At 32.6% G+C, this 18,184-nt stretch overlaps 1 protein-coding gene across 1 annotated transcript in view; it reads left to right on the forward strand.

The window, feature by feature from the left end:
* Positions 1 to 18,184, forward strand: part of LOC126889761 (pickpocket protein 28-like) — a 49,969-nt gene that overhangs the window by 11,018 nt on the left and 20,767 nt on the right. The window contains exons 5-6 of the mRNA XM_050658334.1: positions 30 to 234; positions 3,430 to 3,483. Coding sequence (XP_050514291.1) covers positions 30 to 234; positions 3,430 to 3,483 — 259 coding nt within the window. The remainder of the gene's footprint in view (positions 1 to 29; positions 235 to 3,429; positions 3,484 to 18,184) is intronic.

Raw genomic sequence — 18,184 nt, forward strand, 5'->3', positions numbered from 1 at the left:
TCTGATTAGTCTTTGTTTTGTTTTTTTAGATATCACTATGGGGACTATTTTAAGGTTGATAGATTAACCAGGAATAATTGGACTATGGCTAAAGGTTACACCGAATCTGCAGGACTTTATCCATATCCCAGGAGAGCTCTTCATTCGGGTGCAAAAAATGCTCTTTCAGTGTCCTTAATAATGGCAAAGAAAAATCTCGATCATAGCTGTAAACAGTCACTTCAAGGATTTAGGGTAAGTATGATAACGTATAAAAGGTATAACAGGGCCTTCTTCTGATATTAGATAACTTATTTTATTCTAATTATATATCATAGCTGAATCTTATTTAACTTCAGGAGACAGGAATAATTATAAATAAATAAACTGAATTACGTGGTTTTATTGAATCACGACGTATTTTTCAGTTATACTATACCGGATATAACGTACTTAGCCCTTCGCGTAGAATTAATTATCGGTCAAAAATATATATTAATGTCATGCATAATCTTCGAATAATTCATTTTATGTTTACATCACCTCGTTATTTATTTAGTTAGTTCAATGTCAGACATGTGCTAGGTCAGAAACATGCGCTGTTTTTTCTACATTTCAATTCCTACACGTAGAAAAATTGAATTTGTTTAAATTTGTTGAATTTGTTTAACCTTAAAAATATCTGATAAAGTTAACAAATATTTATTAATCTAGTTGACATGATGCCACATAAGCTGTATATATGTAATAATAAATTAAATAAAATAATATCTGAGTTAACGCTTCTTGTATGTTTAATCAAATAAATCTTTAATATACTTTTGTATCATTAATAAATAAATTATATTTAATGTCATATTTATTTTTATTATCGAATAAAAGATATCAATATTCAAGCACATAAAAATGTAACTCAATTTTATTATTCCCCAAGCCATAGCTATTAGTCTGGGAGATAGTGTCAAATTTTTACGGTGATTTTGACACGGATTCTATGAATTAATTTTGGTGGTTAGTACTTGTTTGATAACAAAAATGTCTGTCAACTGGCGCAACTCCAGGTCTTTTAGGTATTAAAAATTAATATGTAAGTCGATGGAAAAAAAAACCTAAAACTTACGGGTCCAATATTTATTTCCACGCTTCACATCCATATGGTCTAGTCAGTCTAGTAGCTAGGATACCTGACTTGCACCCAGCAGGGTCGGATTCGATTCCCGGCATCGGAAATCCTTGTTGTTTTAAAATTGACATTTTGATTTAAAAATAATAGTGGTAATAATACTTTTTTATATTGTAGCCTATAAATAATAAAAAAGTGGTATTATAGAAAGTTCTTTTCTCTAAAAGTGTAATTATTTTTATGATTAATTTTCCTGGTCTTTTTTCATTTTGTGCCCCGGCTTTGGGCCAGCTGACACATCATTTGAGGCGCCAGAGCAACAGTTTGGGCCCAAAAGATTTGAGATAAATGCAATATTTTTGCTTATGGGATGGCGCTACAAATTATGTAGCGCCATTTAGCCAAATATAGAGGTAGGTTGTGTAGACCCTTGTTAGTAGGAAGATTTAATGTTGCTGCTTTTATTGATATATTAATCTAAAAATCCTCAATTTGTGGCTTAGGCCAGAGGTTCTCAAAGTGGGTGACGCGGCACCCTGGGGTGCCTCAAGCATTTGCCAAGGGTGACATGGAACATTTAAGAAAAGTCGAACAACTGGCCGCTGCGTCACTGTCCAATCGAAACATGTTGCCTATTTGTACTTTCTCTCGATTACAGGAATTTGTTATAACAAATGAAATCAATCCTCAAACGAACTTCTTTGAAATTGTTATTGCTCATTTGCAAGGTTTGGAAGAACGTATTGTAAACTATTTTCCTGACATTGACTCAGATGACTTATATAGCTGGATGATGGACCCGTTTTCGTGTGATCCAAAAAATAAACCTGTCGGAATGACAAATGAAGTTTTTCGAAATATACTTGAGATCAGCGAAGATAGCAGTTTAAAACTCAAATACCGTAAAGGAAGACAAGAAGAGTTCTGGATGCAGGTATATTCAGAAAATAATGTTGGCAAGGTTGCAGTGAAAAAACTTGTGTGTTTCACATCGACTTATTTCTGTGAGTCTTCTTTCTCCGCATATGCTTACATTAAAAACAAAAAATATAATGAAAACTTCATCGAAACAGTTTCATTCATCACATTCATCATCATCAGGGCTTTTCATTCCGGGTGGAATCTTTACCACTCTTACTTAGAGCTCTCTGATTCGCTTATTGCGGTGAATCACTCCGCATTCCACTTGTATGTTATCAAAGTTTGTTGTATGACTTGGCTTTCGTTACAATTTTCTTCCACTCATTTCGATATGTGCATAGTTCCCTCCAGTTTCTCACTTCCACAATTTTGATATCTCTCATGACCTGGTCCTCCCATCTCTCTCTGGGTCTTCCCCCCTTGGTCTTTCAGTTTCTGGTTTCCATCTGATTATCTTCTTAATCAGTAGGTCGTTTTTCCTTCTCTCTATGTGTCCCAGCCATATCAGCCTCTGTGCTTTAATAAATCTAACTATATATCTTCTCCCTTCATTGTGTCTCTTAGTTCACGGTTCATTCTTCTTCTCATTTCTCCGTTGTCTATTCTTATCGGGCCCATAATCCGTCTGAGGATTTTTCTTTCAAATATTCTCAATTTTTCTTCATCTTTTTCCGTGAGGCACATTGTCTCAGCTGCGTACGTAACTACTGGTCTAATTGCAACTCTGTATATTTTCAGTTTTGTATTTCTGGATAAGTCTTGTCCTTCATAAGCGTATGATATCTCCAGTATGTTTTGTTGCCTGTTAGTATTGGTTCCGTTACTTCTTCACTTCTCTTGTTTTGGCCATTCACTATTACCCCCAAATATTTAAATTGTTGGACTCTTTCAAAAGTGTAATTTTCTATTTTGATATCTCTCGTCCTGTTATCTTCTCTTCTAGAGCAGAGTAGATATTTTGTTTTTCCTTCATTAATTTCTAGACCTCTTTTCCGTGCGTCTTTTGCCAGGATTGTTACTGCTTCTTTTAATTTTGAGTTCATTCATCACCTTAAGTAAGGATAATTTAATTTCAAATGTACTGTATTTTATTGATCTGAAATAAATTTTATATTTAAATCAAGTGAGCCTCAGAATTGTATTTTTTTTATTTTTTGTCTTTTCCCAAATCGCTTCAAGGGTTGGTGTGCCTCGAAATATTTTTAGCCCTACAAGGGTGCCGCGACTAAAAAAGTTTGAGAACCGCTGGCTTAGGCCACTGTTGCTCTGAGCGCCTCGTTTATTAATAAGCTTTCGAACAACTGACTATGGCTGTTTGGAAAAACAGCCATGGCCAAAATGGTTCGGTCAAATTTGACGCTACCTCCCGGACTATATATTCTGCGTTACATTTATTTTTATTTTAGGTCTCTCTACACATTCCGTCAAGAATCCCACGACCCAGTCAGGAATATTTTAGGGTAAATCCATTTTTTACTATTCCACAATAGTCATAAACTTTTAGTAGCTGGGATTTTATTATTATTACGTATGCTTGTAGAAAAAGTGGAAAGTGTTTTATCATACCAATATGTTCATATGTAGAGCTCGGGAAATATGCACTTAAAAAACCCTAAAATATGCATGCAAATATGCACAAAAAACAGTTGAAATATGCACTAAAATATGCTTTTATGCATTTAGTGCATATAAATAAAAACGCAGCAATCTTTGTATTGAAAGTATTTAATTTATTTTATGCCAAAGTCACAAAAATATTTATTAAAATTTCTACATCATGATATTCATCCTCATATTTACTATCATCATCATCATTCTTAATTATATTCTTATTAACGTTAAAACTATATAATTAAATGTTTTCCTAAATTTTCTAGAGCAAAACTGTGCCGTCTATCTGATAATAGTTGTTTATACGCGGAAAAACTTCTTTCTATTTCACCCCTCTTTAGGTAGCCCCACCTTGTAGAGATTAAAATACAAATAGCGCTAAATTACGAGATATTTATGAGCTTTTATATACCGTAGTTTAAAAATTTCGGGCTCGTTACACTGGACAGGAATTTAATATTTTTGAGGGGGCTGAGGCAGCTCCCCTCCCACTACTTAAAAATAGAGATGTTTAATTGGTTTTCGCTGCGGAATTAAGAGCTGTTTATGAGCTTCCAAAGTGATATAGTTTAGATTTTTGAGCTTATCCCCTTAACCCTCGAACAACCCTTTAACACTAGAAAGCCGGAGGGGCCAATTTGGCCCCTGTTGCGATTTAAAGTTATTGTAGTTTTTTTATTTGAGGCAATAATACACACACCGGCAAAATTATCCCACATAAGTAAATGAATCAAAAAGGAAAATGTTAAGAATGCCTAAGTCTGCAATCGAGTTTTAATTTTAATATTTTACATATGCTAGAATATTCCACAGGGTATTCCAAACTTTAAGAAAAAAACACAGTATGATTGGTACACCCTGTATAAAATGATATGTACCTGTCTAGCAACAATATTATTACAACGATATTCTTAAATAATAAGGCTATAACATACCAAAAGAGTCACTCAAAATGGACCACTGGTTTAGGAAATTCGAGACATCAAACATGTCCCATTTTTAAGGTGTTCGGCTAATTTTGCCGGTGTGTGTATTTTCATATTTTATGACTTTTAATATTTTGAGACTTTTAATATTTTGAAACAAACCCTTATTTAAAACAGAAAAATATTGTTTACTAAATTTATTTAATGGTTTTTTTAACAATTCTACCATAGAAGTCTAAAGGGGCCAAATTGGCCCCGTGTAAGTTATTATGGTTTTCTGGTAAATTCGACGATCCTTTCTTTCAAATTCCTGTCGAATGGGTAAAATTATATTTATGTACGTTTATTGTAAATGGTTACCCTTATACTGGGCCCTGATTCTAAATCAAATTTCGACCAAAAACAAGTCGCTTTCAATATGACGACTGTCGAAATTATTTGACACGGAGATGAATGAATGGCCAAAAGCGAGGTTAGGTTTAGTTTAGATGTGTTTTGTTTATTTCTTGCAAGGAAAACTAAATCAAAAGGTATTATAATATAGCTGGGTTTAATTGAAATTTGCTTGTTTTGAGGAATTAGATAGAATAGTATTAAATTAGAAATATAATAATTGAGAATGTCCACAACATGAATCATCAACTCAATGAAAGATGTGAGGTAATAATCTGGGAAAATTAGTAAAAAACAAGGAAAATTAATTACCAGCTATTTTATTGCTGGACATGCTGAAATCAAATCTTAAGATTTCCTATATTAGTAATATAGCTGTGCAAAGTCCACAGAAAGTGTGCTATTTTGTTTATAAACAAATTAGCGCTCCGAAATCTTTTTTTTTTATTATTGCTCTATAACTCCGAAAATTTTAACTTTAAACCAAAACACTCACATAAAAATTGACAGTAATTTAATTCTGCACATTGATAATTTATTCCAATTTCCTTCGACGGAAATTTTCTTCGGAAAATTCGGGTTTTCCAAACAAAATCTTTAATTTTCAACTAAAATTTGAGGGAAGTAATTATTTATCAATAATTAAATAATTTGGTGACAGTGACATAAATCTTTTTTGTTATGAGTGTCTTGAAGATATGAAAATTTGTATGTACAAAGAGGACCGGAATTAAAAGGTATCTAATGGTTCAAAGATTAAAATCCTGTTGTTTATAACTCTGTCGCAAATGCCGGTCAAATTTGACCGGTTATACCTGGAATCACTCCTCGCAATTCAATTTGTTTTTCTTCGAAAAGGACACAGAAGCCGTGCTCTTTTGAACAGCGTTAACTTAATTTAATTTAATCTAATATTTTCTGAGGGGTTCTATTTGTTTATAAGCCAAAAAATTATTTCTTTATAACATTCCTGAGACCGCTCAAATGGTCCAATTTCAATCCTGTAACGTACGTTGAATAGGTATAGTGCTTTTTTATATGAAAATCATAGTTATTCTGGTGTATCATAATCTTTCTGGTTATTATTTCGACCGAAATTTTTTAATTAACATTTTAATTATTGCTAAACTATTGGTTAGATTGTCGCCGGTCTCCTGATATACAGAGAGGGGCTAAATTATGGAATAAATTCATTTTCTCTAAAATGGACGATTTTAGAGAAAAATCCCGAAACAGGTCGATTTTTATTTTTAAATTAAATTTCTTGGCATATATTTCAAACTAGTGACGTCATCCATCCGAGCGTGATGACGTAATTATTTTTTTAAATAGGAATATGGGTTCGTGTTGTAGCTCATTTACAAAGGCGTTCAATTCTCTATTCAGTATTATAAACATTAATATCAATATTTATACAGGGAGACCAAAAAAAATTTTGAATTAAATTAATTGACGCAAGAAGAAGAATGCATGTAATTTATTTAACTCAAGATACATTCTATTGCTGTCAGAAAATAGAAAAAAATGTTTATTTTGCAAATAAACATTGCTTTTAACTTAAATTAAAAGTTCAAACTGCCAATAGGTAGGAGGGAGGCTGTTTGTGATTTAATTTAAGCGAAAAGAAATGTTTATTTGTGAAATAAACCTTTTTTTCTATTTTCTGACAGCAGTACAATGTATTTTGAGTTAAATAAATTACATACATTCTTCTTTTTGCGCCAATTAATTTAATTCAAAAATTTTTTTTGGCAACCCTGTATAAATACCTAATGATATTAACCCTTAAGTACTAACATCTTAAATCAATGGCGCAAACACTAACTAACCGCCTGACAGACGGATTTCACATTTTACTGGTTATTTTTCTTTTGTTAAATATTATAATGCAAAAAAATATTTCGATGACTTACTGAAAGTATTACTTATCTAAAAAACACAGTAATTGATCTAGTTTTTCTGTATTTATTAAAATACAAAACATTATAACAAGAATGGAAGGATTGTCTGTGCGACTTTTTATTCCTGAAAAAAAGTGTGATAAAAATGAAACAAATTAAAGAATCTTGATAAAAATTTATAATCGAGTTAAACAAAGAGTAATAAACATGAAAATAAAAAATTTTTAAAAAATATTAAAACAAAAAAAAACTGACAGGCACTAAAATTTGTACAGTGTAGCAATGGTAGTCAGTGGCAACATTTTCATCACAAATTGATCCCACTTCGCTTACGTCGTCTTCTACCTCATCAAGTCATTTCAAAAGAGTTTCCTCATAGTCTTTATCCCCTTATTTGAACTTTTTGACGAACTGGGGCACATTATGTTTAATGACGAACTGGGCACAAACACTAACACCCCGTCTATTAGACGGAAATCACACTTTGAGTCTAAATATCTTTTGAATAACAACCTGCAGCAAATTGCCGAATTCAATACTAGTAAATAACAACCCAACTTGAAAAGTCATAAACGGATGACCTTCAAATTTTTCTAGGAAGGGAAATATCCCACTTTCAACAAACGATGCCGTCTGAGAGACGGTGTGTTAGTACTTAAGGGTTAATGTTTATATTACTGAATAGAGAATTAAACGCCCTTTCAAATGACCTACCACACGACCCCTATTCCCATTAACAAAATTATCGATTACGTCATCACGCTCAGATGGATGACGTCACTAGTATGAAATATATGCCAAAAAATTGTAATTTAAAAATAAAAATCGACCTCTTTCGGGATTTTGCTCCAAAATCGTCCGTTTTAAAGAAATGAATTTATTCCATAATTTAGCCCCTCTGTATAATCTACTATAATAAATCTTTCATGTCTTCAATTATTTAATTATTGATAAATAATTAGGTACTTCCCTAAAATTTTAATTGAAAATGGCAGATTTTTTGGGAAAACTCGGATTTTCTGAGTAAAATTTTTGTTGAAGGAAATCGGAAAAAAAATAACTTTGTGCAGAACTAAATTACGGTGAATTTTTATTTGAGTGTTTTTGGCTCAAAGGAAAAATTATAGGAGTTACAGACCACTAATTGAAAAAAAAAGAAGATTTAGGAGTGCTAATTTGTTTATAAATAAAATAACACACTTTCTGCGGACTTGTCATACCCCATATTACTAATCTATGCAATCTTAAGATTCGATTTTAGCAATAAAATAGCTGGTAAATAATTTTTCCCAAAAATGGTATTATTTCGATAATTTTCCCAGACTATCAACAAAATCCAAGAAACCGAAGCGCCAACCCAAATTCTGAGCAGTGAGCATGCAGTGAGCAGTCTTAACATGATAAGGTTAATATCCCCAGTTGCTGTCATGGCGGTGTCGAAATGAAATTGCGACTGTCGAAATGAATTAGAATCAGGCCCCTGGTACTGATCATGTACGTAATAAGGATACAATTGTTTGGCGAACACAAGTGAACACAAAGATGCAATTGTTGATGTAGAGGACCAAATGACGCGTCTTTATACTACAAAAGCAACTTCAAGACGGCCTATGTACGTGTTTTATCATACTATTGACTTGGAAGCAATAAATGCATGGATTATTTATAAAGAAATAACTGGAAGTAGACTCAGTTTCCGTAAGTTTTTTCTTCGGCTGTGTGAAGAATTATGGGCCCCATACCTTGTCTCCCGAAATCTGTAATTACGTCTAGCAACACCAGGTCTACCAACAACTATCACTGTTACTATCCAAAAACGAAAAAATATCAGTTGAAAATATTTTGTAAAAGAAATCATACTTCAAATCATGTCCACGGTTGTAACAAGGATTCAATGACCAACAATATACGGGAACAGCCTTTCTGGATGTAAGCAAAGCCTTTGATAGAGTGTGGCATGAAGGACTGACATACAAAATGAGAGATTATGGATACAGCGGGGCCATGACGAAACTCATCTCCTCGTACCTAAGCGACCGGAAGTTCAGGGTCCGGATAGGACCAGTTCTATCAGAACACGGAATGCCGGAAGCTGGAGTACCACAGGGGGCAGTTTTATCACCCCTTCTGTATACCATATATACAGCAGATCCAAGAACACCCGGAACATTGATCAGCCTTTATGCAGATGACACTGCAATTGCTGCAAAACACATGAACCTAGATATAGCTGTAAGAAATCTACAGACGGCATTGGATACAATAGAAGAATGGAGTATCCAATGGAAAATAGCAATAAATCCAGATAAGACCCAAGCGGTTATCTTCAAAAAGAGAAGAGATAACCCAGAAGAACAGCTAACATTGCAAGACAGACCCATCGAATGGCAAAACGAAGTTAAATATTTAGGAGTCACAATGGACCAAGGTCTTACATTCACATCACATGTCAACGCAACAGTCCAGAAAACAGCAGCGGCCAGATCAGCAATAAGAGGACTCACAGGAAGAAGAAGCAAATTAGCTATGAAAACAAAATTAAGACTGATAAATAGCATTATACTGCCAATAATTACATACGCATCTCTTGCATGGGGTCACATAAGTCAAAGTAACAAAAAGAAGATACAAGCGGCACACAACAACTGCCTCAGAGAAGCTGCAAACGTGCCCAGATACGTCGCCGAACGGTTCTTATTTAGAGACCTAAAACAAATAAGAGTACTGGATATTATGGAGGAAAAAGCCAGAACAAAATTTGCTGAGCTAGAAGACCACCCAAACCGGATCTTGCAAGAGATATTAAGGTATGATGTGTACCATAGATGGAAACATAGGAGACCCAAACAACAAATATTAGTAAATATATAATAAAGGCTAGATAATCGTAGCTCTATCAAAAGAAGACAACTTGCTCACCTTTGGCATCTCATTATATTTATTAATGTTGATTTTTATAATTTTCAGACATCCCTCAAAAAAATATACAAAAAACTTCAAATCGGCTTCAGCCACTAAAAAAATCAATAAAATATTAACAATAGGCGAAAGCCGCAAAAAAAAATATTAGTAACAAAACCCAAAAAAGGGCATGAGGGGCCCACATCCTCGAGCGCCGAGTCGCCGAACTGGACAGAGCCCAGAGCGGGGACTCGGCGCCCGAGCAAGCAAAACAGATCGAAGATAAGTCACTAGAGATAGCGGGAATAGAGCGCCTCACGCTGGCCTGCATTGATCGGGGTAGGATTTCATATGGGAGTCCGTGTACCCAAGACTCCCATATGATAAGCACTTTGCTGATTGAGAGCCTCTATAGCGCATCAGAGTGCTATCGGGGGGTAAGTGGATGGTCTGGAGCATTGAAGCGGGGTGGAGTGATTCCTGCTTACGGGAGTTAATCCTCCTCGCCCCAATGAATTGTATCACCCGAATGTCATTCTCTAGGGGTGAGCAAGTCTCTCAGGCTGGGTTAAATCACTATGCTTGCTTGCTTGGTTGTAACAAGGCAATGTGTGGCAAATATCAAAAACTGCAAATTGTATGGTGTTCCGAATGTTTTTGATGGGCAGCGAATGTGTTAAGGTGATACAGTAGCGATCAACAGGTAGCCAAAACGCGTTCCAATATTGCGGCTGTAATTTTGAATATTTTTTCGAGATATTTGGCACACGTATTCGTAATATAATAAAGAATGGCGGTACAGAGCCCAATTTGAAAAATATATTAATATGTGGAAATTACTCTGTAATTAAATACAATATTAAAAAAACGAGCCTGTACCGCCATTAAGAAGAACAAAAAAATACACTTTCTTCAAAAAAACTTTTTTATCCGATGGCTAGATTTTGTGTCATTTTGGAACTACTAATGAAATAAAAAATTTTAGTAGTTCCAAAATTACACAAAATCTAGGCATCGGATAAAAAAGTTTATTTGAATAAAGTGTATTTTTTTTTTTCTTCTTAATGGCGGTACAGGCTCTTTTTTTAATATTGTATTTAATTACAGAGTAATTTCCACATATTAATATATTTTTCAAATTGGGATCTGTACCGCCATTCTTTATTATATTACGAATACGTGTGCCAAATATCTCGAAAAAATATTCAAAATTACAGCCGCAATCTTGAACGCGTTTTCGCTACCTGTTGATCGCTACTGTTTCCTCTTAAACAATAAAAGTAAAAAATAAAATTAGATTCTACCGTCTAGAGTTGATTTAATTTCTTTAAACTGAGTTTTAATTGATTAAAGAACGTGGGGCCAAAATGATCCCTTCCGGCTTTCTAGGTAGGTATGCTAAGCCAGACATTCTAGTGTTAATTGATTCAACTCAAGAGAAAAATGTCGAGAAATAAGAAGATATAATTCATGTAGCGTATAAATTCTGAGAATGAACTGTCAAAATACGCGCCTTTCGATTATTGAGCTACAATCTCCGTGTAAGAAAACCTCCCCATCTTCCCGGCATAAGATAAAATTATACTAAAAAAATTAATTATTTTGCGACTAAATATCGTTTACTAATTTATGAGCTTGCAAAATATGCGGTAGTCGATTATTGAATTGCAATTTATTTTCTATAGTGTCGTCACTGAAGGTAAAAATCAACTAGTATCTTCGATTTCGGTCAACCTCTATCGATTTTCACAAAAATTGGTGAATGGTTAGACGATACCTCAATAAATAAGGTTGATATAGTTGCGCTTTTACCCTGGGGCCCCTTTTCGGGGGTGAAAATTACTTTATTTAAAATAACCCCACAAATAGATAGAGAGACAAATTATAAGAAAAATTTGTTATATAAAGTTATTAAAATAAATTAATACTTTTTAAGTTATCAAAGATCAAAGATTTTGATTTTTCGTGAAAAAATGCATGTTTTAAAGAGGTTTTTCACAAACAACTCAAAATATGCACTTTTAATAAATGCAAATGCAGTTATAAAATTGATCCAAAATATGCAAGTATGCACTTAATATGCATTTTGCATATTTCCCGAGCTCTATTCATATGTATATGGATAATATGGTTAATAGTTATAAAAGTTAAAATATGTAGTGAAAAGTTATAAAAAAGTAGTTAAAAGAATGTTAAAAGATGTTCTTCTTCTTGATGTGCCCATCCGTGACGAATATTGGCGATCATCATGGCAATCTTCACTTTACCAGCAGCAACGCGGAAAAGCTGCACATATTTCGTGTTGAACCAGGGTCTGAGGTTCTTTAACAAGGATGTTCTTCTTCTTCCTGGACCTCGCTATTAAAATATTTTTTCTTGAAGGATGGGTTGTAGGAGGGCATATCTGGATTCATTTCGCATAATGTGTCCAAAGAAACAAAAGATGAAAGATAAAAGATGTTAACCACTTAAAAAACTCCATAAAAATTACTGAACATTTTTCTGTATTTCGGTGTCACCTGTGTTTTATCAAATGTTTCTTTAGAAAAAACTTTAGGTATCACAACGAAAAAGTGACAAATTAGAAATTACTGGGGAATGATCAACAAGAAGAAATGAAATACATGAACAGGAAGTATACCATAAATGGCAAAATAACAGATAAAATGATAATAAAATAGTGAAAATCAGCAAGCACGTGCCAAAATCAAAACAAATGACAAATGCCAGGAGCTGGAAACGTACATCATATGGCGAAAATCTAGAGAAAACTGAATAAACTAAAAGTCAAACAATTAGACATGCACGTTATAGATTTAATGACATCATAACCCACCGGTACAAATTTTAACAAAAATTACAAATTACAGTTGGTTATTGTTCGAGTTGAACCATAATTTTTATATACACTTAAACTTAAGAATTTTCTACTGTCAGTGGTGTTTTTATTTCCTCAGTTGCATCAGAGACCCCGTTTTTGGAGTATCTGTAGACTGCAAGGTCAGTCTTTTTATACCTAATTACTGCTACTGACTCACACCATGTCGAACTGCGCTAACTGCTCAAAGTCAATCGACGATCGAGACTCATCAAATCAACTTCAGTGTGAGGCCTCTTAAGAGAACATACATCTAGCTTCAAATTCGTATTCGTCGTCTCCTTGCCTTATAAATGTTACCAGATGTTACCAGAAAGAACCACAAGAATTTTCATTATTGTTTACATCTGGGACGTCGCTACCGATATAGCGTCCGATACGCAGAACTATAGTAAATTTACATTCAAGATTCAGTAGAAATAAACAAAGCAAGACACGTTAAATTCTACTAGGAGCACTCCCGAATCATAATTTACAATGTATAAACTTTGGAAATCATGATTTGTTATTTACAATGTATACAGGGTGTAACAAAAATGCAGGTAATAAATTAAATCACATATTCTGGGACCAAAAATAGTTCGAATGAACCTAACTTACCTTAGTACAAATATGCACACAAAAGAAGTTACAGCCCTTTGAAGTTACAAAATGAAAATCGATTTTTTTGAATATATCGAAAACTGTTAGAGGTTTTTTGTTGAAAATGGACATGTAGCATTCTTATGGAAAGAACATCTTAAAGAAAAATTGTAGTGAAATTTGTGCACCCTATAAAAATTTTATGGGGATTTTGTTCCCTTAAACCCCCCAAACTTTTGTATCCGTTACAAATAAATTATTATTGTGGTGCCATTAGTTAAATTCAATATTTTTAAAACTTTTTTGCCTCTTAGTATTTTTTCGATAAGGCAGTTTTTATCGAGTTGCGGCTTCTTTTTTAATATGTTTACATAAAAATTTTATGAGGGTTTTGTTCCTTTAAACCCCCCAAATGTTTGTGTACGTTCCAATTAAACTATTACTGCGGTACCATTAGTTAAACACAGTGTTTTTAAAACTTTTTTGCCTCTTTGTATATTTTTGATAAAGCATCTTTTATCGAGATGTGGCTTCTTTTTTAATATGGTTCAAAATATACTTAAAAATGTAAATCATAAATAAATTTTCTATTATTACCAAGTCTCCATATTATAGTCGAGGAAATGAAGCATTTTGGCTCGCAATTTTTTCGTCCAGCATGGATTTACTTGAAATTTTCACAGAAGGTAGGGAATAGCCCAAGAAGCATTTTCTATATCATGCCGCTGTACGCTAAAACCTTGGGGGTGGTTGCCACCCCATCTCGGGGGTGGGAATTTTCTATTACATTTTAATTACGTATATCTGTGTAAAAACTAATTCTAAGAATTTTCCTAATTTTCTTCGTAAAACTAATATTTTTCGAGTTATTCACGCTTGAAAGTAACAGTTTTTCGTCGAAAAAATCGACTTTTTTAGAGGGTTTTTTTGTGAAAACCTCGAAAAATATGCATTTATCCAAAAAAACTGCAGATACAAAAATTATACCTTTTAGTAACACTACCTAAATTCTTTTTCTAAAATATCTTTAGGACCAACACAAACCGAGATACGGCATGTTAAAGGTTAGCTTTTCTCTTCAAATGCATTATTTGTAATATTCAAAGCCAAATGACGGAAAAACTTTACATTTTTCGAAGAAAACTAACATTAACGTAGAATGAAGTAAACACTTCTGTTGTATGTAGGTATATAAATTTATATACCTACATACAACAGAAGTGTTTACTTCATTCTACGTTGTCTTAACAAAGGTATACAGCCAACTACAGGGTTTACCCTTTTAAAGTTTTAAAACTAAAATTATCTTTTTTTAAGTATACAGTTAAAATTTCCAAAGAATAATAATAAAAAATTTCTAACATGAAAATAGAGCGACTTATGATCAAAAAAAGGTCGGTACCTGCTTTTCTCTACGAAAAAATCAGTGAAAATAAACCCCTAACTCCCCTCCTAATTAAAAACTGGTCTTCACCTTTCTGTTTTTCCTTGTATATTTGTATTGTCAATATACCCAAGAAGTTTAACCTATTCAAAAGGCCTAATTTTAGAAAAATTGGAGTTTAAAGCAAAGATGATTTTCTGCAATTTTGTATTTTTCACCTTTTACTTCAAAATATCTCCGAAAATACTGTAACTCAGTAAAATAAGGCAAAAAAGGGGGCAAACCTCGGAATGAAAGATAATAAGCTGAAAATTTGCATACGTCTTTATTTTGATGGTATAAAACTTACCTCAAAAGTCTCATATAATCACGTGTCCGCGACTTAAGATATTTAAGATCAAAGGTCACGAAAATGAGTTTTCTACAAATATCTCGTTTCCCTTACACTTTATGACATTTAAGGTGGTAAGAAAAATTGTAGAATGGAAAATTCTCTTCAGTTTTTGTCTCAAGTACTTTTATGTACCTTCAACCCTTCTTAAGATAGAGCGCAAAGAGTGGGGGACCGCTTACCTGTGTATCCGGTAAGGCGAAGTCAGCCAGTACGATTCAATAAATAATAAGTTATATAGTTAATTATTCACTTAGAATACTGTTATTATCATTAAATTTTTATTATTTATTTAACAAACATACAATATTAAATAAAATACTTTTCGTCCATATTACTACGAATATTATATCTCGAAATACAAATCTCTTGTACGGCGTTTGCTGTTTCTGCGAAGCTGTAGCAGATGCTCCTTTGTCATATTTTACATAAATACGTCAGATATTTACAAACACATTATGGCTCAAGTATCGTTGTTATTTGATGGTTACTCAGACTACACTAAGAACATTAAAGCAATGGAACAACTAAGAAGAACTGCCGGTGTTTCAAAATCTTACGAACTCCGTTTTGATGAAACAATGAATGTGCCTATCAGCCAAGAACAATTTTTATCGAACACATCTAATAAAAAAATATTTATAGACATGCTTATCGACAAATTAAAAGCTGTTAATATCACTACAAAACAAGCCAGAGATGATGCTAATGTTCTCATTGTAGAAACAGCTATTGCATAGTCTGAACATGTAGGAAAAACTTCCGTCATTGTAGGAGAAGATATTGATTTGCTAGTTATCTTGATAGGACGAGCTCAATCACATCAACAAGAAATTTTTTTTAAAAAAATTGGTAAGGGTAATGCGGAGACAAAATTATATTCATCGAAAAGTTTTGATAAATACCCTCATTCTAAGAAACACATCTTATTTTTACACGCGTTTAGTGGATGTGATACGACTTCTGCGATTTATAGGAAAGGTAAAATATCGTTTATTAAAATGTTCGAAAAAAATCACCATTTAAATCAGTCACCTCAACTATTTCAACAAAAAACTGCTCTGTACAAGAATTATTTGAAAAAGGAGTACGTATTTTCTTAGCAGCGTATAATGCTCCAACATCAGAAGACGATATAGACTCTTTTCGATACACCCAGTTCATCAAATCAACAAGACTCAACAAACCAGTGCAGTTATCAAGTATTCCACCTTCAAGTGCAGCAGCTCGTCAGCATATCATTCGTGTCTATTATCAGACCCAAATTTGGTTGGGAAATGATTTAGAACCCCAAGAATTCGGCTGGGTAATGCAAAATGAATTTCTGGAACCAATAACAACATTATTACCGCCAGCACCAGAAGAACTGCTGAATACAATATTTTGCAATTGCAAGAAAGGTTGTGGTTCTAATTGCGGATGCAGGAAATCAGGATTGCAATGTACTTTAATTTGTGGGCAGTGTAATGGACAATCATGTCTAAACGCTTCATCAACTTCAGATGATTTCAATGAAGAAAGTGAATATGCACCTGATATTCTTGAATCTTTTTATTCTGATACTTTAATAAACGATAATGATGATGATGAATCCGATATTGAGCAGTCAGAGGAAGAAGAAGAAGAAGAAGAAGAAGAAGAAGAAGAAGAAGAAGAAGAAGAAGACGATGAAGAAGAAAATTAATACAAAAATATTAACCATAAATAATAAAAGAATATATATTATATTTGTAACTTTAATAAATCGATTATTGGATTAATAAATAAGTATATAATTTAAAAAAAATAATAAATATGATTTTTTCAGTATTTAATTCAATATAAAATTTTAATTTATCGTATATACAGCTGTAAAAAATATCATTAAAGTTCATTTGAAATATTTCATTTAATATTGTATGTTTGTTAAAAATAAAATAAATATTATATAAAAAATATATATTTTATAATTAATATCTATAAATATAGTTTATTAAATAATAAATAATAAAAATTTAATGATAATAATAGTATTTTAAGTGAATAATTAACTATATAACTTATTATTTATTGAATCCTACTGGCTGACTTCGCGTTACCGTATACACAGGTAAGCAGTCCCCCACTCTTTGCGCTTTATCTTAAGAAGGGTTGAAGGTACATAAAAGTACTTGAGACAAAAATTGAAGAGAATTTTCCATTCTACAATTTTTCTTACCACCTTAAATGTCATAAAGTGTAAGGGAAACGAGATATTTGCAGAAAACTCATTTTCGTGACCTTTGACCTTAAATATCTTAAGTCGCGGACACGTGATTATATGAGACTTTTGAGGTAAGTTTTATACCATCAAAATAAAGACGTATGCAAATTTTCAGCTTATTATCTTTCATTCCGAGGTTGCATCCTTATTTTACCGGACTACTGGAGATATGAGAAAAATGATAGAGTACTAAATTGTATATTTTTTAATAACTAAAGTTATATTGTGCATAGATTTTTATTACAGGAAACAGTTAGCGAGATATAGCTGTTTAAAACCTCTATTTACGAGCAAACACTCCCTTATTCGAACCATTTAAACCCACCCCAATTAAAAAGTATCTAACGGAATTTAATTTACATAGACTTATAGTTCTTAAGAAATCCTACAAAATCATTTTCGAAAATACTTTTTATCACCAAAACTGTAGGAGCTATGTTTATAAAACGAATTTTTTTTTCGAAATATTCGAATAGTCCGCGTATGGAACATTTTCAATACATGTATAATACCACAGAACTGGTTCGTATACTGGAAGATGACTTAAAAACTATTTGTATTTGTACTTCTACATATTTGTAAATTCGTATTTTTGTGTAAATAAATGTTTTTGTAATTCTTTAATTCTACTTTTTTTTTTCTGTATAGATCTATTAAATTATCTACTTATAAAAATTGTAATGTTCTTAAAGGTGGTTTTTAAGGGTTGAAATATTATGATATATCCTAAAGCATAAAACAATCATTACTTTTAGCCAATCAAAACCAAATTTTACCCATATTAAAGTTTACAATGTTTTTATATAATTTTTGACAATAAGGGGTAGTTTACACCCCTAAAAATATTCGACGCCCTTAAGCATGTTATATAATATGAAGTACAGGGTGAGATAATCATAATCCCAAATTTTTATGTAAATCGATGCAAGCCGAAATTATTATTTTAGGATAA

Source organism: Diabrotica virgifera, chromosome 8 (assembly GCF_917563875.1).
Source record: "Diabrotica virgifera virgifera chromosome 8, PGI_DIABVI_V3a".
NCBI lineage: Eukaryota > Metazoa > Arthropoda > Insecta > Coleoptera > Chrysomelidae > Diabrotica > Diabrotica virgifera.